General features: G+C 37.0%; 1 protein-coding gene across 4 annotated transcripts; it reads left to right on the plus strand.

The window, feature by feature from the left end:
* The first annotated feature begins 9,471 nt into the window (after positions 1-9,471).
* LOC126680643 (kinesin-like protein KIN-12D) lies at positions 9,472-22,916 on the plus strand. 4 transcript variants are annotated; one of them, XM_050375791.2, is made up of 38 exons: positions 9,475-9,809; positions 9,888-10,539; positions 10,744-10,899; positions 10,983-11,066; positions 11,151-11,270; positions 11,362-11,475; positions 11,547-11,639; positions 11,743-11,903; positions 12,000-12,074; positions 12,207-12,294; positions 12,378-12,436; positions 12,539-12,602; positions 12,686-12,751; positions 12,855-13,025; positions 13,349-13,453; positions 13,558-13,793; positions 13,870-13,939; positions 14,025-14,090; positions 14,289-14,333; positions 14,432-14,511; positions 14,655-14,736; positions 14,844-16,559; positions 16,674-17,066; positions 17,199-19,166; positions 19,272-19,379; positions 19,547-19,668; positions 19,765-19,852; positions 19,970-20,044; positions 20,111-20,353; positions 20,435-20,533; positions 20,894-20,965; positions 21,060-21,112; positions 21,207-21,318; positions 21,424-21,534; positions 21,685-21,855; positions 21,937-22,002; positions 22,074-22,193; positions 22,557-22,916. In XM_050375791.2, exons 2-38 carry the CDS (start codon positions 9,889-9,891, stop codon positions 22,701-22,703), a joined length of 8,250 nt encoding a protein of 2,749 aa, XP_050231748.1. In that variant the 5' UTR covers positions 9,475-9,809; position 9,888; the 3' UTR covers positions 22,704-22,916. The 4 variants fall into 4 exon arrangements, with proteins under 4 accessions (XP_050231751.1, XP_050231748.1, XP_050231749.1 ...); XM_050375792.2 differs by having other exon boundaries at positions 14,862-16,559; XM_050375793.2 differs by lacking the exon at positions 14,025-14,090.
* Positions 22,917-23,032: the final 116 nt, after the last annotated feature.

Below are 23,032 nucleotides of genomic sequence, written 5' to 3' on the forward strand. Positions count from 1 at the left end.
CTCAATAAAACAATAATATAAAACATATAAACAGGTATTTGATCCGTACGAAACTAATATCCTAGCATGCGACACATCTCTCGAATAATCATATATCATTCAACCCAATCATAAATATCAATTGCGAGTCCAACTCGCTGGTGGCCCAGCCACTAGATACGGGGACTCCAGACTACACCGTAGTCGAGTGCTCACTCGTATCAAAATCATATACCCAATCGTAAATTTCATAATCATCATCAGCTCCCAGCTGTGTTACATCATTTCTCAAATGCAAACACACCAGACTGACTCAATACTGGTGATCACACAGCCTATTGACACCCAATAGGTAGCTAGTTTCTTCGGATCGCATACTAGTTCTCGTATATAGAAATTAAGTAAACATATAACGTTGCAATCAATTATATATAATGCGATGCGTGTAAACACTATATATATTTATATAAAATAACTTTAATATATAATACACGAAAGTAAAGTGCAACTCACAGTGACCGCAATCCAATCAATGACGTGGTCTATGAAATGATATGCCCTCGCTAGTCCACGTCTACTGACCTCTCTGCTCGCTGACACGTCTGATAAATAATTAACATTTACTGATTAGACGTGAATCTCGTATTCCTATACGTATAATACTTTTAAGTTTTAGGGTTTAGTTTCATTAGATTCCATTTCTGGTTCGCTCGTATACTCAATGATCCTTAGTAATCGAGTACTATTCCTGGTACTCGAGAATTATATAACTTTCTTAACTGAATTCTTACTTATCATATTAACATTCATTTCTATAATGTTTTATATTCATTTTAAAACATTTGACTGAGTTTCATGCCCAAATCAAGCTATCGGAGGCTCATTTTCGCTCCCGGAAGTCCCACGGAGGTTCTGGTCGAGGTAGGGCACGTCGTGCTAGCTTGGCACGTCGTGCCCTTCAATTTTTGTGAAGGGCATGTCGTGCCCTTCATGGTGCACGTCGTGCACCCTGTGGTGCACGTTGCGCACCAGCACGACGTGCTGAAGTGCAGCACGTCGTGCACCGACGTGTGCAGCGTTTTTCCGGCACTTCCGGACCATTTTCGGGGCTCCAAAACTTCCTAAACTTACACCAATACATACCCAATTCATTTTAATCCATAATTCATCATTTTACACTTCAAAACATCAAAACCGACAAATTTAAGCTTAACCTCAAATCTTAAAAAGAAACAGCCCCAAACCTACTGTTTTCGCACCATATATCGATCTCTTACCTTGATTTGATGCCCGTGAAAGATGGAGCTTTCAATTCCGAAGAGATCGCCGCAAAAATCGTCCGAAACGGACGCCGAACGGAGAAACGGCGGCGAAACGATCGAGAACGATGAAATGAAGCTTCTGGAGTCCCTTTCCTTATCGCTGATTCTTTCATTCATAAGAAAGTTATGTATATATATATATATATATATATATATATATATATATATATATATATATATATATATATATATATATATATATATATATATATATATATATATATATATATATATATATGGTTAAATCATCCCTACAAGCCTTATTTTCTTTATTTGTTACAATTTAACCTTTGAACTTTTCTTTTGTTCAATTTAGTCCATAACTAAATTGATTAATCCTTTAACCAATTTTCATACGTATTATTTATATCCAATAAACAATACGAATTCCAATATTAATATTTTCCCGTCAAAACTTATAAATTTCTATTTTTGAGATACAGTGGCTAAATTACCACTTTAGTCCCTGAACTTCATTTTGGGACTTTTCTTGACATTTTCCCTCTTCATTCAAATTCCAACTTTCTAGCTAGGAGATAATATTAAATACATCATTATTATCCTCCCAAAACCGACCTACTTGAAACTTATTTACCTTAATTTCTCGGAAAACTTTCCGATATTGCCTCTCCGGCGACTCAAGGCTGGACACGTGGTCCAATTAGGTAATTAAATCTTTTGGGGTATTACATTCTTCCCCCCTTATAAAAAAATTCGTCCTCGAATTTTCATAAAACTTTTTGGGACCTTATAATTGTCCTTATGCCTTTCTTTACGTCCATTACTAAGCATTAGTCGTAGTTTCTTCGACATTGCAATCCTTGCGTCGTCACCACCTGGTCGGGATTTCCCTTGCTGGTCGTCACTAAACGTTGTTTAATATCCTCTCATTCCATTATTCCATTCTTAACAGCTATTGGGTAGTTACGTACCTCTCTTATGAATAAATAGTCAATGACGTGTTACCCACATCCTTAATGACGTACTAATTTTATCCGTACTTGTAACGACAAATCTGCGGTTTTAATCTTTGCTGGCATCCCTTGTCGCCACGCTTCTTTCCTAGGCGATTATCTTTAATTCCTACTTCTTTCTTTGACTAATCGCCATTTAGTTTCTTTGTCGATTAGTTCCCCTCGAACTGCACTTCATTTATCATTATCGCTATTTCTTAGCGAAGTTGTGTCCAATCCACCTCTTTCTATCATTAGCTTCTCTTTTCTTTTCTCCTTTAAGTTATCGTGTCCTTTACATTGTTTCTGTTAATCATATGTATTTTGTACAGCCGCTTTCCTTGACCGGTACTAATTGCATTCTTATTTCTCTTACCTTTCTTTATTACTTCTTTAAAGTTCGTCTAGAGTCTCTTATTAATTCATTAGTCAAAATTGTCTTTTCTTTACTTCACGATTCCTTATCTATGATGACCTCATAAGAGTCTCATATGTTTCTTTGACCATTAACTGTCTCTAGAATCCTTCTCACTAACTAGCCTTTGTTCAACTTCATTCTTACTGTATAAACAACTTTCTATTTCATCTTACACTTCTGCTTCTTATTTTCGAATAGTCTTACGACCTTATTTTCGCTCTTCAAGATATCATCTTCGTACTGGTCATGATCGTTTCATAGCTTATCCTTATTCTGTTTCTCATTTTCTTCTTGAAGTGTTTTTCTGACTGCCCTTAACATTTAGATTGTACTTAACCTTATAACTTCCAAAACAATTGGGAGTAATTTCAATTTCTGTTGTCCTATATATTTTATGCCTCATTAATACTTATAACATGGTTCTATTTGTCTTTTAAACAACTTGATTCCTTTGTACTAGAACTGACTTCGTCTTTATAATACCATGGCTTTTTGGATGTAATTCATTCCTATCTGTTCAATAGCAATGAAGTACCATTTTATCCTTTACTTACTGTATTCTTTACGTCTTTCCTTTGTTTATAATAGCTCCATTATTGCTATTCTATTCTGATAATCCCTTTGACGTATTCTTAAATCTTTCCATTTCCCTAACCACCTTACCAAATTCAAGGGTGTATGAATTCCTTCATTATACTTTCTTTCATATTATCCATCATTCTTACATTTACTGACACTTATGCTTATACATGTGCCTTTTTCCTTATACTAGAATTTTACAACTTAACTTGTTTCCTTTCTGTTATCGCAATTTATAACTCTTAATACTGATACTAGTGACTTCACTTAATATCAGTCAATTAGCATCATTATCTCTCTTGATCTGTCCAACTTCGAACCTTCACATCTTACTGGATTATCTTCTTCATCGTCCGTATCCTTCCTCTTTCTATTTCTGTATCTTCAAACACTTATATTGATAAAGTTATATATTCTTTAAATATCACTTGATATTCATCATTCAATATCATCGTCCGTTGTACTCTTACTCTTTTTTCCTCCGAGATGATTCTTGATCGCTACCTTACTTATCTTGGCATAAAGATAATCATTTTATTCTTTGTCATTTTGTATCCTTTACTTTTTCTTTCTTCTAACATAACTCTTTGTCATCACGTCCTTTGTCCTAATATGAGGATAAATATTGTGTCCTCTAGTCATTGCCAACGCATCATATCTTGATTGCGTATGTCCTCCAGCGATAACTTCTTATTCGTATTTTACCTTAGCTTCGTTAGCTTTATTGCAATTATACGTTAAGATGGCTTATCTCTTTTATTGGGATTTATTTTACGAGTATTATTCTTACTTATTAAGAATCTTTTGTTATTCGTCGCAGAGTTTCACATCTGAGTTCACATACTCAACAAATGATTTTAAAACATTCTTTGGCTAGCTAGCACTTTAAATCATTTTTTTTAAATCATTTGAAATCGATAATACAATTGTAGCTCAGAGTGATGACACCTCTCATCACCAAAGAGTTGCTCGAAACCGCATTTTCTTCATCATTGCAAAAATATGATGCATGATCTATGCTTTGAAAATCATTCTTTTATGCATTCCTATCGTGATTATGTGATGTCATATGCGATGACTGAGCACAATTGTACTTTGAAAAATCTTAAAAATCTTTCATACTTTTCGTAGAACGTAAGTTTACTCCAGACTGTACACTCTGCGACTATTAACGGCTTTCTTTATTGTTATTGGGTATATTACAAATTTTTGTATTGCTGTCACTTTCTGTCGTTTTACTGACTATTCTTCTGTTAACACTACTCCTTCTTTCTCCATATTTCCGATAACCCAGTTCATTCTGAAACTTCTTATAGCCGTAATTACTATTGTCACCTCTTTACTATACTTGTATCATACCATGTACAAGTATAGGTATTGGTACACATCACTTATGAGTGTATGTATCAGTTCTTTCATATCAAATCTCCTTTCCAGTATTCCATCTTTTCTTTCACGACTTCTAGAACGTAACACAGGAATTACGTTCGCGATAAATGTATTATGTTATTGTTTTTGTACATTATGTTTATATATTCACTTCTTAAGCGTGTGTTTATCGATATCGCTTCCTATAGGCCCTACCTATTTGAGGTATTATCCTATAGGTATGCTCTACTCATTATGCTGTATCATGCCATGCAGTGAAAATATACACAACAATGCAACATATAAACACAAATACTCAAAGCATATTAATCATTTATACCTAAGGGTGCCTGATGTGGAACGCTAGGTTTCCTAATAACTACGCCTGTTTGTCGACCCCTAACTCTTCTACTGGAGCTGCCTCCGCCTCTATGCACGGAGTGGGGGTTAGTCCTAATACCAGAGGATCGACTAGTATAACCTCGATAAAACGCACGTTTGAAAAAGTAGGGTCGAACAGGATTGCCATCCCACTCGCGGTCAGCCTCGATCCTACGAGCCATCATAGTGAGCGTCCCAAAGTGCTCGTGAACATGCTCATATAGCTCATTATACTCTGGTCCTAATCCTCTTACATACCTACAGTTGATTGTCTCATTATCTACATCAAGGTTTGGAATTCCTTCGACTATACATAAAAAGTCAATGGAATACAGTCCCGCTGGTAGTATTCCCCTAGAGAAGGAGCGCATCTGCCTCCTAACCTGATTCAGAACCACTTGTGCCTGACCATTTGCTAACCCTCCATCTTCTCTCAAATTGCGGTACCTCCGCACATTGGACCAGAAATGTTCACTTCGGTAATCCTTAACGTCTGACTCGTCTAACAATTCTTCTTCTTCTAAGTCCTCCTCTGGATCCTCCTCAGGATTCTCCTCAGGATTCTCCTCACTTTCTTTACTGTACTCTATCTCTGATGGGTGGGTTCTACCTCTAACTCTAGAAGAACTTCCAATCCCAGACACTGACATGTAACCATTCTGACAGATAGGAGGCGCTTCCTCCCATTCCTCTGCAGCATGTGACTAAGCTCCGTTCTACCCAGACATACTAAAAAGAAACAGTTCCAAACGCCAACGACCATCTAAGCCCTCTTTTTCCTTGCTTAACTTCAGTATCATCTCATAAGGAATCACAAACATTAAACTTTCAATTAGTCTATACCTAATTCACAAATATAGAATCACCTAATATTCCTTATACGAGCAATACACACTTAATTGCCTCAATCGTCTGTGTATACATATACTAATCATTTATTAGCTTAATAGCCTTGATTCGCGCGCGTTCTATAACATATCACTGATGCACACATCAAACAAATGCATACAACTAAGGTCCGACTCTCTTGCTGCAGTAGTTCCTAGGTATACTTACTGACAGAATATCTCATGTCAAACAGACAATCAGACAAATCTAGCAGTGGTAACTGGACCATCTGCTCTCAAACAAGCATCAAAACAAACTTGCAGTGGTAACTGGACCAACTGCTCTGATACCAACATTGTCACGACCCAAAATATTGAGCCGCAACCGGCGCTAGGGAACGGGAGTGGTAGCTCTGGAACCCGTAGCAAGCCTTTAACCACTATAAATTTTTCGCAATTGATAAACAAATAACATCAAGCAACAGAAGCAAATATACATATATAACATATAAACAAATATTTACATTAACTGTTTAAACCTCGCGGGCTCTAGTTACCGTACCCTGTACGAACTGGCCTCGCGGTACTCTATACTTCAGTTAATGTCTCAAAATATCTCATCGGCATCTGGGGCCGTGGATCACATATAAAACACATAGCCTGTGGTGCACGTCGTGCACCCTGTGGTGCACGTCGCGCACCAGCACGACGTGCTGAAGTGCAGCATGTCGTGCACCGACGTGTGCAGCGTTTTTCCGGCACTTCCGGACCATTTCCGGGGCTCCAAAACTTCCTAAACTTACACGAATACATACCCAATTCATTTTAATCCATAATTCATCGTTTTACACTTCAAAAACATCAAAACCGACAAATTTAAGCTTAACCTCAAATCTTAAAAAGAAACAGCCCCAAAACCTACTGTTTTCGCACCATATATCGATCTCTTACCTTGATTTGATGCCCGGGAAAGATGGAGCTTTCAATTCCGAAGAGATCGCCGCAAAAATCGTCCGAAACGGACGCCGAACGGAGAAACGGCGGCGAAACGATCGAAAACGATGAAATGAAGCTTCTGGAGTCCCTTTCCTTATCGCTGATTCTTTCATTCATAATGAAAGTTATATATATATATATATATATATATATATATATATATATATATATATATATATATATATATGGTTAAATCATCCCTTCAAGCCTTATTTTCTTTATTTGTTACAATTTAACCTTTGAACTTTTCTTTTGTTGAATTTAGTCCATAACTAAATTGATTAATCCTTTAACCAATTTTCATACGTATTATTTATATCCAATAAACACTATGAATTCCAATATTAATATTTTCCCGTCAAAACTTATAAATTTCTATTTTTGAGATGCAGTGGCTAAATTACCACTTTAGTCCCTGAACTTCATTTTGGGACTTTTCTTGACATTTTCCCTCTTCATTCCAATTCCAACTTTCTAGCTAGGAGATAATATTAAATACATCATTATTATCCTCCCAAAACCGACCTACTTGAAACTTATTTACCTTAATTTCTCGGAAAACTTTCCGATATTGCCTCCCCGGTGACTCAAGGCTGGACACGTGGTCCAATTAGGTAATTAAATCTTTTGGGGTATTACATTCATTAATCAACAAACACCCAAAGTAACCTCTTAAATACTTAAATCGACCTTTGTAAATAATTTACAGCATGGTTAATAATTTTTAAAACACAATTTAATATCATCAAAATCCTCTTAGCACTTTAATTATGTCTTAACCAAAGACCTATCACTACCCAAGGTATGATTTAACATTTAACAACCTATGATTGATTCACCAAAAAAATTCAGATTTTAATGACCAAAACAGAATTTATCAATCCAAAAGCATCAACATTATGATATACCTAATCATATAATCAATTTTACTTGAGTCGCCCAAGGTAAAATTTACAAGAACAAACCAAAAACAACAACTAATCAACATTTACAGCTTTCTAAACTCAAGGCAAATAAAAAATATAGGTCAAGCCACCCAAGGTAATATAATCAATCTAATATTTAACAATCTCAATAATTAAAGCAAGGGTTTAGAGCCACTAACCCCTTGCCGAGTCAACACAAACAAAACCCATAAAAATTAAGATAAAAAACAGCATACAATTGAATCAAAACACCAAGCTAATGATTACGTAAACCCTAGGAATGATAAAACCAAGATTAAATCTTAAGGAGAGATTAGAAAACTTACCAATGATTAGAATATGAAGGAATTATGATAGGAATGAGTGCCTAACTGAAAATAGGGGTTTGTAATCGAGTGGGGTTGAGGGAAAGAAGAAAAACAATTTTAAGGTTTTTATCTCGCACAAGGAACAACTCAGCTTTTAAAAGAAATTTTTTCCCGTTATCGTCTGTAATCATAGATGATCGTCTGTCTGGTAGACGATTGTCTGGCAGCTCGTCTAGCTCACGCAGAAATTCAGCAAAAGACAGACGATCGTCTGCCCTTCATAGACAATTGTTTATACCTTCAAACGACGATCCAACTGATCGGTGTTTAGTACAATCTCTCGGGAACAAAATATCTAAACGGTGGCCGATCCGACGCTGCAATTGGGAGATATGGACGGTTTACTACAACATGGCTGATTAGAAAACATGCGAACATTGTTTCGATAGAACCTGAAAATGAATCAAATAAAGATAAGGTACTCAAAGGCTCAATAGTTACACACATACCACTCATCGCGACACAACCAAGGTATCACATATGCTAGTCCCAACACATAACAATTCAAATTCAAGTCGAAAACACAACGAGAACATTGCCGGAAAAGTGCAGGGTGTTAGATGAATGATATTCCAAGTGTGAATAGCAATTTTGCAATGGAGAATGATATGAGTACTTGTTTCTACCTCTAAACAAGTCAAGCAAGAAGAAAGATCAGAGCTGAGAATACCCTTTCTGATCAACATAATGTTAGGAGAGATTTTGTCCCTACTAAGCAGCCACATGAAGAAGAGAATATGAGGAGGGACCTTAAATCTCCAGAAGTAACCTGACTTGGCATGCTGAACGGACAGAGGCGATGTCGAAGGCAAAGATATAAGCTTCACCATTCCAGTCGGTCGAAAATCTTGATTACCCAACCAAAAGGACTGATCGTTGCCGTTAATTGAAGGCAAAATCCGTAAAAATAGTTGCTGTAATCCCTTTAACTGCTGACTTCCTCCAATTCGAAGACGTCTTTTTCAGGAGAAAACAAAAGAACGCCCGCTGCTGTCAGTAAAATTAAAGACAAGACTGTATTAATTAAACATAAATACAATTTTCATAATTCATAATAAATATAATTATAATAATTTCACGAGCCATATTACGAGACACGTGTGAAACACGTAAAGCGACACTATATATGTTCAAGTGAGATATTTATTTATTTTAATTTATATACGTGTGGTAAGTCCAACACGTTTCATGGCTTTCCAAAGCAGGCCGATTATTAATGAAAGGTCCAGACTTGTTACCTTAACTTGGGCCGGGCCGGATCGGAATCTGGACCCACAAATCGTCTTCGAGATATAGCCGTTAAAATTTGAAATTGAGACATTGATGATAATTCGTAATAGTAACCCCTAAAATTTATTATTATCTTTTGACCAAAAAGACCCTCTCAATTTCAAATCCCCAAACCGCGACGCACACACTGATCGCTCCGTCATTTTCAAATTCACCTTCAATCTCAGCCGTCCAATTCAAACTTTTACCCATTTTTATTTTTTCATACAATGTCACAGTGATGATGCTTTAAGCTCAAAGCTAAATCAAGATTCAGAGATGAAGATTTATATTTCATGAAATTGAAATCAATTAATTTTTTACTATTTATTTTTTGAAAGAAGTTCAGCTGAAATCAGTCAATTAAGAAACAATTTCAGTCTCAAGAAATCTCCAGATTTTGTTCTTCAATTCCACTTTCAGGTAATTCTTTGATTCTATTTTTTTAAATTATGTAATTTAGGTTTGTTTAAATGGAGTTGTAATTTTATTTTTGTTCAGGATGTTGAGAGATTTCAAATTCCTGCGACGGAATTTCGGGAAACAAAACGAAGAAGATATAGAAAATGTACCGTTAAACACTCGAGATTCACTCACGAGTCAAGTGAGTGTTGACTCGTCGTCGTCGTCTTCTTCTTCCAGGCCTCCGTTAAACGCGATTCAAGAGCCTAAGATTGAGCAGGAAGCTTCTAGAACTAGTAGGATCGACAAAACCCCTACGAAACCTAAACCTAAAAATTGTGGATCGTCCGCATTGCCTCTCCGTACACCGGATAAGCATGCGAAACAGCATCGATTTGGTTGGGCTCAGAAGAACAATAGTGAGCTTGGTGAATTGCGTGATGAAGGCCGAGGAGGGTTGACTAATTTAGCTCCTAGGTCGGCGAAGAGTAATTATGGGAGGGCGAATTCGGGATATTCGGAGTGTAATTCGACTCAGAGTACGCCTACTAAGAGTGTTTCTAAGCCTCCGATGAGTTCGGGGTTTAGGAGTAAGGTTGATGGGAGTGGTACTGGAGGAAACTTAGCTGCTTTGTATAGAGGAATTCCGGTTTCTGGTGGTGGTTTGAGTACTACTTTTGTTAATTCTGTTGAAGTTCCTCATTTTGACCTTAAAGAAAATCCATCGTTTTGGATGGATCATAATGTACAGGTAGTTTCTCTTATATATATATAGCTTATGAAAGACTCGTAGTGGAGAACCAAGTACTAATTTGAACAATGAGATTATTCTTCAGGAATGTCTGAAAGAAAATAATGTTGCTTGCCACATTTAAAATGTTGAATTCTGTTTGAATGGTGAAATTTGTGCTTTGAAAAGTTATGCTGACGGTTGTTTGTTGATGACTTAAACTAGGCTGTCATACGAGTGCGCCCACCCAATAGTATGGAGAAGAGTATGCATGGGTATAACAGGTGTTTGAAACAAGAAAGTGCACAGAGTATTACTTGGATTGGGCAACCAGAGACTCGCTTCACATTTGATCATATAGCATGTGAAACAGTAGATCAGGTCTGGTTTGAAAGATGAAACCAGTTAAGTTTATCAATTAAGCAATTGGAAAAGCTAACTAGTGCCATATTGTTTTTTTGTAGGAAATGCTTTTTAGGATGGCATGTCTCCCCATGGTGGAGAATTGCTTGTCTGGTTACAACAGCTGTATGTTTGCCTATGGTCAGGTAATCTTCCAGGAGTTTTGTACACAAGAGTTTTTTACAGGAAAATCCATTTCATTATAATTTAACAAGGGTGAGCCCGTGCAGACTGGAAGCGGGAAGACATACACAATGCTTGGTGAACTTGATGATTTAGAAGTCAGGCCGAGCGCACATCGCGGAATGACACCAAGAATATTTGAATTTTTGTTTGCAAGGATTCAAGCTGTACAAACTCTTCCCTGATATTGCCATTTTTCTTTTAAATTGCATACATGGTCGTATGAATTTTTAGCTGTAACTTGATTCTGTTTTGCAGGAAGAAGAAAGTCGCAGGGATGAAAGACTTAAATATTACTGCAAATGCTCTTTCTTAGAGATTTACAATGAACAAATTACTGATCTTCTTGATCCCTCATCTACCAATTTGCTTGTAAGCTTCAATTTTTGTGAGTAATTGCTTTAAATTGTTCAAGCTGCTTATGCTATTTTACTGGTCTGTAGCTGAGAGAGGACGTCAAGAAAGGCGTCTATGTAGAAAATCTATCTGAATTTGAAGTTCATACTGTAAGCGACATTCTGAAGCTATTGACTCAGGTAGTACATAGACTTTACCCTCTCTCACCTTGGAATCTTCAATATGTACTTGCATACTTTCACTTTCGAGGATGTGATTCAATAAACAAAAATCTGCATGCAGGGGTCTTTAAATAGGAAAGTTGCTGCAACAAATATGAATAGAGAAAGCAGTCGGTCCCACAGTGTCTTTACCTGTGTAATTGAAAGTAGATGGGAAAAGGATTCCACAACTAACCTAAGATTTGCTAGATTGAATTTGGTTGATCTTGCTGGTTCAGAAAGGTAATTGCATGGCTTTCAAATTATGTGAGCAACACATGTTCTGTATATTTGTGTGATGCTTTCCATGAATCATGACAATATTAACATCAACTACAGGCAGAAAACTTCAGGTGCAGAAGGTGAGCGTCTAAAAGAAGCTGCAAACATAAACAAATCGTTGTCCACATTAGGGTACTGCAACTATTACCAATTTCTTTTGGCAACAATTGCTTTTTTTTGTTCGTTCACTTTTGCTTTTCATGCGTTATTTTTGGTGCAATTCCTTTTCCGTGATTAAAGAGGATGTGACTTTCCTTATTGCAGTCATGTAATCATGATTCTCGTTGACGTGTCCAATGGAAGGCCAAGACACGTGCCTTACAGGGACTCAAGGTTGACCTTCCTTCTTCAGGTCAATTTTAATCTTGCTGTCTTATCTTCTTCTGTATTATACTTCTCAGTCATTATGTAATGCATGGTACTTAAATGATTCAGGATTCACTTGGTGGAAATTCAAAAACAATGATCATAGCCAACGTCAGTCCTTCTATCTGGTTGGTTTACTTGTTTGGTACTGCTTTACTAGTTTCTAAACTTTGGAAATTGTTAATGGTAGCACAGTGAGTAATCTTTCCTTCAACTTCTACGATTTGCAGCTGTGCAGCTGAAACACTTAACACACTGAAGTTTGCTCAACGAGCAAAACTTATCCAAAACAATGTAAGCTTGGCTCTCGGTCAATGCACTAATTTTCAGTGGAATTGGTCAATTTTACTCTGTTCATGATTTTAATTGTGATATAGGCTGTGGTGAATGAAGATTCCACTGGGGATGTCATTGCCTTACAGCATCAAATACGGCTTCTAAAAGTATGACATAACTTCTGACAACTTTTTTGTTATTAAATTTGCTTTTTTATGTTATTGTTTGTTAATAACTTTATCTGAGGTCACTTGATTCTTTGTGGAACAGGAGGAGCTTTCTCTTCTAAAACGTCAAAATGTCTCCAGGTCTTTGTCATTTAATTCAACTCAGGTGCAAGATACTCCTCGCGGCGAGAACACGTGTAGAATAGATCAACAACAGGTTGATGGTTCACCTGGGATTGAATCAGAAGGAATTGTTAGAATGTCTACCAAGCAGGTCTGATTCTGCATTATGATGATTGGTCAATATACTATGGCGATTATATCTTACTTGGACTAGTTTTTACTCTATCTAAACATATTAACTGATATGATGCGGCGTTCCTCATCCTAGATGTCAAAACAGAACATTCTTCAGTGCACGGAAAAAATGATACATTGTTGTCTATTATATCATTAACTTGCTCTCAGGATATTTCCATCTCTACCATGCTAAAGTGATATTAAAAAATCATCCTGGATAGCATACCTGATTTTCCTCAACTTCGTTACATACTTTAAGCACATGTTGCATTTCACTAAAGATTGATTCCAAAACAGTTGAAATCTTTGGAGGCAACGCTTGCCGGTGCATTGAGAAGAGAGCAGATGGCTGAGACTTGCATTAAGAAACTTGAAGCCGAGATTGAGCAGCTGAACCGTTTGGTAGTCCCCCTAACTTTATTACAGATTAATCTTCCAATCGTATCCTTTTCTTACGCTATGCCCATTAAAATTTAAGCCGAGTTATCTGACATTGACTGTCTCAGGTTCGTCATAGAGAGGAAGAAACCAGGAGCACAAAAATGATGGTCAGATTTCGGGAAGACAAAATTCAAAAAATGGAGTCACTTCTTAGCGGTTCATTTCCTCAAGATACTTATTTGCTTCAAGAGAACAGAGCACTCTCTGAAGAAATTCAGCTGCTTCAAGCTAAACTAGATAAAAATCCTGAAGTAACTCGCTTTGCCCTGGAAAATATAAGGCTGCTGGACCAACTCAGAAGGTATTTTTTCTTTGTTTTTTCACAAAAGTGGACTTAAGATGGTCCATTTTTTACTAATTTTGGACTATTTATTTAGATTTCAAGAATTCTATGAAGAAGGCGAGAGAGATATTCTTATGGATGAAGTATTTACGCTTCGGGAACAGGTATAGTTGGGGTTGGAAATCAGTATTTCATCTCATTGTCTTTGTTATAACGAAACCTTAGATCTTAAGAAGTTGGGTTTTGCAGCTTATTCATTATCTCAATGGAAAAGCATTACCCTATAACCATCCAAGTGAGGCCGGCCAATCTCAGGTTTATACCCATTACCTTTAATCTTCTCCCCTCTCTACAGAACCTAGTTGGTTTTTACTGAACAAAAAAAATCTGTATATCTTGTAGGTGCATTCATTGCATTCTCATTCAGCTACAGTGGCAAATTTTGATGTTATAGCATGTATCTTTTCGTTTTCTTATTGGTTGGTTGTGTTGTTATTCCATTTATCGATGCAGGATGCTATGTGCAATGGCAATGGGGTTAAGTCTCTTCATTTAGAGGTGGCTAAATATTTTCTTAAAGAAGAATTATATAACTGTTTTCTCCTGGAATTTTACTAATAATTTTTCTTTTTTTTTATTCATATAAAAAAATTCAGCTAAAAAATGCCCTCAAAGAATTAGAGGACTGCAGGGGTAACCTAAATTCTTGCTTAGAAGAGAATCAGAAATTAAGTAGGTAAGGAACTTCAATTACTTTTATTGTGCAGTTGATATCTGATGTAAGATCTATTTGATATTTTTTTTCTAGTCATAATTTATTTACTATTGCAAGGAGTTTACTGCTCTACTGATACATTTGTTATTCCTCATCTTTTGTAGAGAAATAAATGGTCTACAATTAATGTTAGACAATCTGAATTCTACTGCCCAAAGTGAAGACGTTAACATAAAAACCATTAAGGTATTTTCAAGTTTTGAACTCCTGCAGCCTCAATCGTAGCAGGAACTAAATTATATGCATGAATATTGATCTCTCCTTTGTTGTCCTTGGTCATGCATATGCTGAAGCCTGTTTGTTACTTCCAGGATTCCTCAGAAGCTGTAAATTCTAAGATTGGGTCACCTATGAGAGCTCAGAATAAGGTGGACAGCTTGCATGAAGCTTCAGTGATGAAATGTGCAGAAGAGGTTTTAGATTTACAGCTGGAATTAGACATTTTGAGGATTATTCTCAAAGAAGAGAGATCATCTTGTGATGAAGCAGAAAACAGGACAGCATGCTTGAGTAAAGAACTTCAGTTGGCCAAAGAAAAACTTCTGTTTGTTAGTGAACAATGCGAGGATGCAACTAATGAACTGAATGAGGCGAAATCAGTTGTTGAAGCCCTCGAGTCTGAACAACTATTGGCAATTAATGAGATGGAACACCTAAGAAAAAGCAACAGTCATTATATGGAGCTTTTGAGGGAGAAAGAGCTTGAAATAATGGCTTTGACTGAACAACTTTCTAGAAGGGAGTTAAGAGATCACCCATCTGATCATATAAAGGGCGACGGCTCTACTTTACAGACAAAATTGAATAGGATGCAAGGTTCCCTTGAGAAGGCAAAGAGACTGAATAAATGGTACCAAAATGATCGTACCTTTCAGGCAACCAATGAAGAAGAGATGGATGCAGTTCGTAGGCAGGTAGAAGCTGAAACTGCTGAGGTTATTGTCTGTATGCAGGAAGAACTGTCCGTTCTTCAGAAGCAGGTCCATGATTGCCATTCCAAAGAGATGGAGACTAGAAAGTCTATGGTGCTTCTCGAAACTGAATTAAAAGAGCTTCATGAGAAGTTTCTTCTCTTAGCTGAAGACAATGAGCAGTTACATGAACAGCTAGAGGGTAAAGATGGGGAGTTGAAGAAAATATCTGATGAATGGGAATTGTTAACCTGTGAGATGACAGAAATTCTTGCAGATGGGCATGATGCAATTACGCATGTCTCAGATCAGGTTGATCTTATCTCAAGTTCATTTCCAGACAAAAGGATTTGGATTTCTGAACAGGTTGGCATGCTTATCAGAATCATCTCTGAAAAGGAGTTGTTGATTGAAGAACTTGGCAACTGTTTAGAGGAAGCAAACAGTAAAAGAAACAACGTAGAGTGCATGCTTAAGTCACTGAGAGGAGCAGCACTGGCAATTAATGAAGCTCATCAGCAAGAGTGCAAGGAAAAGGAGGAAGAAGTTGTTCTGCTGAAATCTTTGTTAAAAGAAAAAATATCTACTATTGCAGAGCTGGAGGACCAGGTGAAGGTGGCAGAAGATAATGCTAGTAAAGCATCAGTTTGTGCAACAGCTGCTTTTGTGATTATAAATAGGCTGTCTGAAATTAATGGTAATAATCTAATTGAATTGAAGTACAAGGATGTTCAACTTTGTGAATTAACAGATATCAATAAGAGGAAAGATGAGCTTGTCAATGGCCAGGCTGCTGCTATCAAAGAGGCGGAGGAAAAGAGTGGACCTTTGGTTGTGGAACTAGTTGATTTGAAAGAGACATATTCTAAACTTCAACAACGACTGTTGGAGGAGGAGAAGCGTGCCAATGGTATGGAACAGAAGCTTGACGCTCTTGAACAGAATGACATATTGAAGACGAGAGAGAAACTAACTATGCTGCAAACTGGTGTTTCATCACTCAGGTCATTCTCAAGCCTCTCTTTGAAGCATGACATAAGTCCTGAAATGAATGAACTAACAGGAACTTGTGAGCCTCTTGACAGCAGCAATGGAGGGGTAAGCTAATGCTATTCCTTTCATCTCAGTTAGAGGTCATTTACATTCACTTGTATGTCACGGTTGTCTCTGAAAGAAGTTAGGTTTACCTGCTATATCTTGATATTGTTGCAGACAAATGCCGGACAGGAGTTAAGATCTGAAACAAGAAACAGTTCATGCAGCAGTTCTGAAAAGTATGAGTTTAACAAGGCTTCCAAGGACGTGTGTGATCGAGAAGTTACTATTATTCTTCTCAAAAAAGAAATAGAGTCTGCCCTTGAAAGTTTGCGAGACGTACAAGTGGATGTGGCGAGACTACATAGAGAGAAAGAAGAAATACAGTTGGCTGAGAAACATAGTCAAGAGAGCTGGAAATGCATCACAACTCAACTGCTTGCACTTCAAACAATTATGAGTAAGTTTGAAAAGAAGTTTGAACAGAAGATAGTTGCTGCTAATCATAAGCTACAGGGGTTTGGACAAATTGTCCAAGAAATTGGAACTCGTTGGTGCCAAACAAAAGAGGTAGCTTGTTAGATCTTTTAAATATTTGCTTTGAATGATTGATAATCTGTATCCTAACCTGAAATGTTTGAGAATAAGCATTCAGTTAAGTGACCCACTAAGCTATCTTTTCTTTTCAACAATTTTATACAGTTTCTTGAACTGGAAGTTGGTGATGCCATGATAGTTGCTGCCCAAAAGGCAGCTGAAGCTTCTTGTATATTTGCCAAATTTGAAGAGACCCAAGATACCATGAAAGAGGCAGATATCATGATCAATGAACTGTTGATAGCCAATGAAACAATGAAACTTGATGTCAAAAGATTGAAAATGATGGAAATTACTGAAGCTAAAGAGAGGCTGCTGAACCAGGTTCAAACGGTTGAAACTGAATGTGAAATATTTATAAAGGATTTGAAGACCAAAGAAACAGCTCTAGAAAGTGCTTTAGAGAGTGCTTCCAGTCATATATGTATTCTTGATCAACAGAACCAGGAGATGCAGAAGGACATTTGCCTGTTGGAAACTTCAGCAAGCACACTTCGAATTGAGCTGGACAATAAATTTGAAGAACTGAGCCGGATGTGTTGCTTAGAAGAGGAAAACAAGGCACTTAAAGGTGAGATCTTGAAATGGGAAACAGAGAACATTCTAGTTCTCAAAGATTTGGAGACGAGGAATTCTGAAAACACTGGTCTCCAGGCTGAACTACTAAGTAAGGATGATATTATGAAAGGCCTATTGCTTGATTTGAGCCTGCTACAAGAGTCGGCATCTAATACCAAGGATCAAAAGGATAAGATTGAGGAAATGATGGCCTCCTTTAAGGCTTTGGAGGATGAGCTTGTCGTGAAGTCAGCCGAGCTTGATGAGGCTGTTGCCCATAGTCAGATGCTTGAAGCTCAATTGCAAGAGAAGATAGGAGTTATCTCTGCTCTTGAGTTGGATATTGAAAAGGAAGTCGATTCTCTTAAAATGTCTACTTGTACTCAGATTGAAGAAATCTTAGAGGAAAACGAGGCACTTAAAGGTGAGATATTGCAGTTGAAAACAGAGAACATTCTAGCTCTCAAAGATTTGGAGAAGAGGAATTCTGAAAACACCAGTCTCCGGGATGAACTACTAAGTAAGGATGATATTGTGAAAGGCCTATTGCTTGATTTGAGCCTGCTACGAGAGTCGGCATCTAATACCAAGGATCAAAAGGATAAGATTGAGGAGATAATGGCCTCCTTTGAGGCTTTGGAGGATGAGCTTGTCGTGAAGTCAGCCGAGATTGATGAGGCTGTTGCCCGTACTCAGATGCTTGAAGCTCAGTTGCAAGAGAAGATAGGAATTATCTCTGCTCATGAGTTGAATTTTGAAAATGAGGGCAAGTCTCTGAAATTGTCTACTTGTGAGAATCAGGAGTTGAGAACTCAAGTAGGGGAGACCTTAGAGGAAAATGAGGCACTTAAAGGTGAGATCTTGAAGTTGAAAACAGAGAACATTTTAGTTCTCAAAGATTTGGAGATGAGGAATTCTGAAAACACAAGTCTCCAAGATGAACTACTAAGGAAGGATGAAATTATGAAAGGCCTATTGTTTGATTTAAGCTTGCTACAAGAGTCGGCGTCTAATACCAAGGATCAAAAGGATAATATTGAGGAAATGATGGCCTCCTTTGAGGCTTTGGAGGATGAGCTTGTCGTGAAGTCAGCCGAGCTTGATGAGGCTGTTGCTCATAGTCAGATGCTTGAAGCTCAATTGCAGGAGAAGATAAGAATGATCTCTGCTCTTGAGTTGGATATTGAAACGCAGGCCAAGTCTGTGAAAATGTCTACTTCTGAGAATCAGGAGCTGAGAACTCAAATTGAAGAAACCTTAGCTGCAAAATGTTCTCTTGAGCAGGAGTTGACAGAGAGAAGAAATCTGACAGAGAGCTTGGAGATGGAACTCTTACAATTGAGCAATGCTTTTGGTCAAATGAATAGTACAATTGAATCTTTAAGGAATGACTTTGATGAACTTACTTCTGAGAGAGATCAGCTTCAAGTAGAGCTTCATATTTTGAAAGAAAAACTTGTAAATGTACAGGCTTGGGCTGAAGAGAATGAAGCTATTGCATTGGAGGCTCAGCAGGTAACTGCTAATGTTTAGCTCGCATTATAACACCATGAGTAACCTGAACAGAATTATCCTGCCTTTACATATTTCCTAATTCTGTTTGGTCAACTTCAATTCTAGATTGCTGAATCTAAGAAGATTTATGCTGATGAAAAGGAGGCAGAGGTGAAGCTGTTAGAGAGATCTGTTGAAGAGCTAGAATGCACTGTAAATGTCCTGGAAAGCAAGGTTAGATATATAAGTGATCTAGTAAGGACACGGGTTTTTATGCTGACTGTGTCCAGTGCATCCACGTTGGTTAGATTGATATTTTTTTTGTGAAAAATTCCGAACTCGTTCCAAGAATATGAATATCTTTTGCTGACCTATGTGTATTATATGTGTTCACTTGTTAGGTTGACATTCTTAATGGAGAAGCTGATCGGCAAAGATTGCAAAGAGAGGAAATAGAAGACGAGCTTCATGCATTAAATCATCAGATGCAGAATGTTAGAAGTGCCGACAGCGACATGAAAAGGTTTAGATCAATTGTATATCATATTTCTTGAAATGTAGTCTGGATCATTAGATGCGGACTTGTTGCTTAAATTCAGCGGTATGTGTTCTCCTGTAGTCTTTTAGATGAGAGGGAGAAAAGCCTGGAAGAATCCCTGAAGCAGTTACAAATTCTTGAGAGGGATATAGCTAACAAAGATGCAGAGGTAAAGCTCTTTCTTTGCACTTTTACAGTAATACTTTAATTCTGTCTTGTTCAGATGATAACTGAACCAAGTTGTATATGCTAGTGTGTTTGAATGAGGTCTCTGCCAAATATGCAGATTGCCGAATGCAAGGCACATATCTCCGAGTTAAATTTGCATGCAGAAGCCCAGGCTAGCGAGTATAAGCACAAGGTAAGCTGGGATTTGAATTTTACTATTTTCGCTTCAAAGTTTCTGGTCTAACAAATTTGAAAACAGTTCAAGTCCTTGGAAGCAATGGCTGAACAAGTAAAACCTGAAGCTCATATCTCCCACACTGCAAATTCTTCATCAAACAAGTTGGAGAAAAATGCTGCCAAGTCCAGGGGATCTGGTTCCCCCTTCAAATGCATTGGGTTGGGTTTGGCACAGCAAATAAAATCTGAAAGGGATGAGGAGCTTTCTGCCGCTAGATCGCATGTTGAAGAGCTAGAATCCCTTCTAGTATGTCGACAGAAGGAGGTAGCCATTTACAAATGCTAATGTACACCAACCTTATATCCACATCAATTATGTTATGATATGAGTTCATTCTTTCTCCAGGTGTTTGCATTAAATGCAAGATTAGCTACCGCTGAGAGCATGACCCATGATGTTATTCGAGATTTACTCGGTGTGAAGTTAGATATGACAAATTATGCGGTAAGTTACCTGATGAACTTTGTTAATTATTCATAGATAGGGTGTGCATAACCAAACCAAAATTCTATATTGTTTTCAAAAACAAACCGAATTTACAAGGATTTCAAACTGTTCAAATCAAACTGAACTTGTTGATTCATTTCATTTTTTAGTTTGGTTCGGATTGGGAAAAAACATTGAACTGAAATTTATTTATAAACCTAACCAAAAAACAAAAGCTTTTTACCATTATTCTGTGTCTGTTAGTGAAATTTTGGACTCAACTTATGACTTTGGGATGCTCCATTTCAATAAATAACACCAATATAAAGTTTTTAGTGAGCCTGTTTAGTTATGTTCCCTTTTTTGGTTAAATGGCAGTCCCTGTTGGATAACCAGCAACTGCAGAAAATAGCAGAGAAACATCAACTTAGCTCAGAATCTCAACCAAAGGTATCCTTTCTTTGCTTTGAGTTGACTAAATTGGGGATAAATACTGAATGCTCTACATTAATATCTCACCCTATTGTCTGTATATGAACCGCAGGAGGTTATGAAGCTCAAACAGCAGCTCAATGAATTTATTGAGGAGAGGCGAGGGTAAGATTGTCTTACTTCAGAAAATAATGCTGAAGGAACAATAAAAGATATATATTGCATCACACTTACGAAATTTTCACATTTTATTTCCTAGATGGCTAGAGGAAATAGATCGCAAACGGGCTGAGATGGTGGCAGCACAAATTGCATTGGAAAAGTTTCATCAGCGAGATCAGTTGCTCAAAGCTGAAAATGAAATGTTAAAGGTTTAAATTTTAAGACTTGGATTATTTTTTTTCAGTAGATTAAACATTATTTTTCTCTTTTTTAACGTTTTTGTTTTCTTCCTTCCTTGCTAATCCATTATACAGATGGAGAATGTAAATAATAAGAAGAGAGTGATGGAACTTGAAGGTGAAGTAAAGAAGCTATCTGGACAGCAAAACATCCAGCAGCGCATTCATCATCATACAAAAATCAAGGCAAGACAAAATTCATTAAGTATCTTAACCAAATGAAATTGATAATTTGTTGAACTTGGTGAATTCTAACGAAAACATAGCATCTCTAGTTTCTGTAATTCTCATTCTCATTGTCAACCAACCTGACGTGGATCTGTTCTGGTTCAATAGGAAGAGAACAATATGCTTAAAACTCAAAATGAAGACCTCACTGCTAAGCTGAAGCGCACTGAGAATATGTTCTCACGAGTGAAAGAAGAACTTGCACATTATCGCAATTCAATTGGAAAAAGTTCCTACATAGACTTCGATGAGGAACACCAACTAATGAACAAGTTAAAGGTTTGTGCTAAAGAGAGAACCTTCATTCTTTGTTCAGTAATCATAGTTAATAGTTATTATATAAGATGAATCTGCCTACAGGAAACCGAGGATGATAGGATGCAAATAGCACAAAAGTTGCTAGGCTTGTGCACCAGCATTTTGAAGGTATGCACGTAACGATTAGCCACATTGTTTTCATTTTCCACTCAAGAATCTCACTTTATTGAAACCTCCAGGCAGCAGGAGTAACAAAATCTGCATCCAATATAACCCCTGCGGTGGCCGAAGAGGCACTTGAGCAAATGAAAAACAGACTCACTTCAATGGAAAGAGAATGCCAGGATTTGACGTTTAAGGTATTAATTCATATCATTCTGCATTCCTTTTGGGTTTAAACTTCCTAGCTAATGCAGCTAATTTGCATTTGGCAGTCCCTCAACTTCTTTCTCTCTCACATGAGCCTTTTTTCTAATTTGCATTAATATAACGTCATGTCACGTATTAAAACATGTATCAGCTGCTCTTTGTGATTTCACAGGTAACATGATATGTGAATTAGAATAATAATAGTATTATTATTATTTATGTACAGGTCTTAACATAAGAGAAGAAAATTGAGGGATTTTCATTGCAAATTACCCGACAAACGCTGATTATTTATGTTCATGATAAGAGCACATGATTAACAAAATTTCCGAACTCTTGTTTTTGTTTCACAGAATAGGATTAGCAACGAAAGAATTAGATTATCTGAGCTAATGCCTCAAGTCTCACCACCACCACCACCACCAAACTCAAGGATGGATGAAAATTGTCAAACTCCAAGACGAACCCAAAACTCATTTCTATCAGCATTAGACAGGTAGTATTCACCTGTCTAAGCGAAAGGGAATGCAGAGTTTAACATTATAAGCCAAGCTTTGATGATGTATTTAATTGCTTTCATTTTTCCTGGTTGAGAGCTGTATAGCATATTGTTTTCTCAAGCTGTATATCAGTCATTTTTGTTGTTGTGCAGTTTTATCATGTACATAAACAAACACTCAATAGCTCAATGAAAATTGATTTTTGTGCAAGTATTCTAATTTGCATACTCCCATCAACAAATTTAAAATATGAAACAGTTACACCTACTACAAAAGAAAATATTAAAAAACAATTGTTTTCTAGGTAAAAAGATTAAAAAAAATACTTA

The sequence above is a fragment of the Mercurialis annua genome, linkage group LG5, assembly GCF_937616625.2.
Source record: "Mercurialis annua linkage group LG5, ddMerAnnu1.2, whole genome shotgun sequence".
Lineage (NCBI taxonomy): Eukaryota > Viridiplantae > Streptophyta > Magnoliopsida > Malpighiales > Euphorbiaceae > Mercurialis > Mercurialis annua.

Bases quoted from the DNA above. Each gene is read 5' to 3' on its own strand.
- LOC126680643 (XM_050375791.2), top strand. From the start codon at position 9,889: ATGTTGAGAGATTTCAAATTCCTGCGACGGAATTTCGGGAAACAAAAC. The intron at 11,476-11,546 runs GTAAGCTTCAAT...ACTGGTCTGTAG, and splicing joins CCTCATCTACCAATTTGCTT to CTGAGAGAGGACGTCAAGAA. The intron at 22,003-22,073 runs GTATGCACGTAA...TGAAACCTCCAG, and splicing joins TGTGCACCAGCATTTTGAAG to GCAGCAGGAGTAACAAAATC.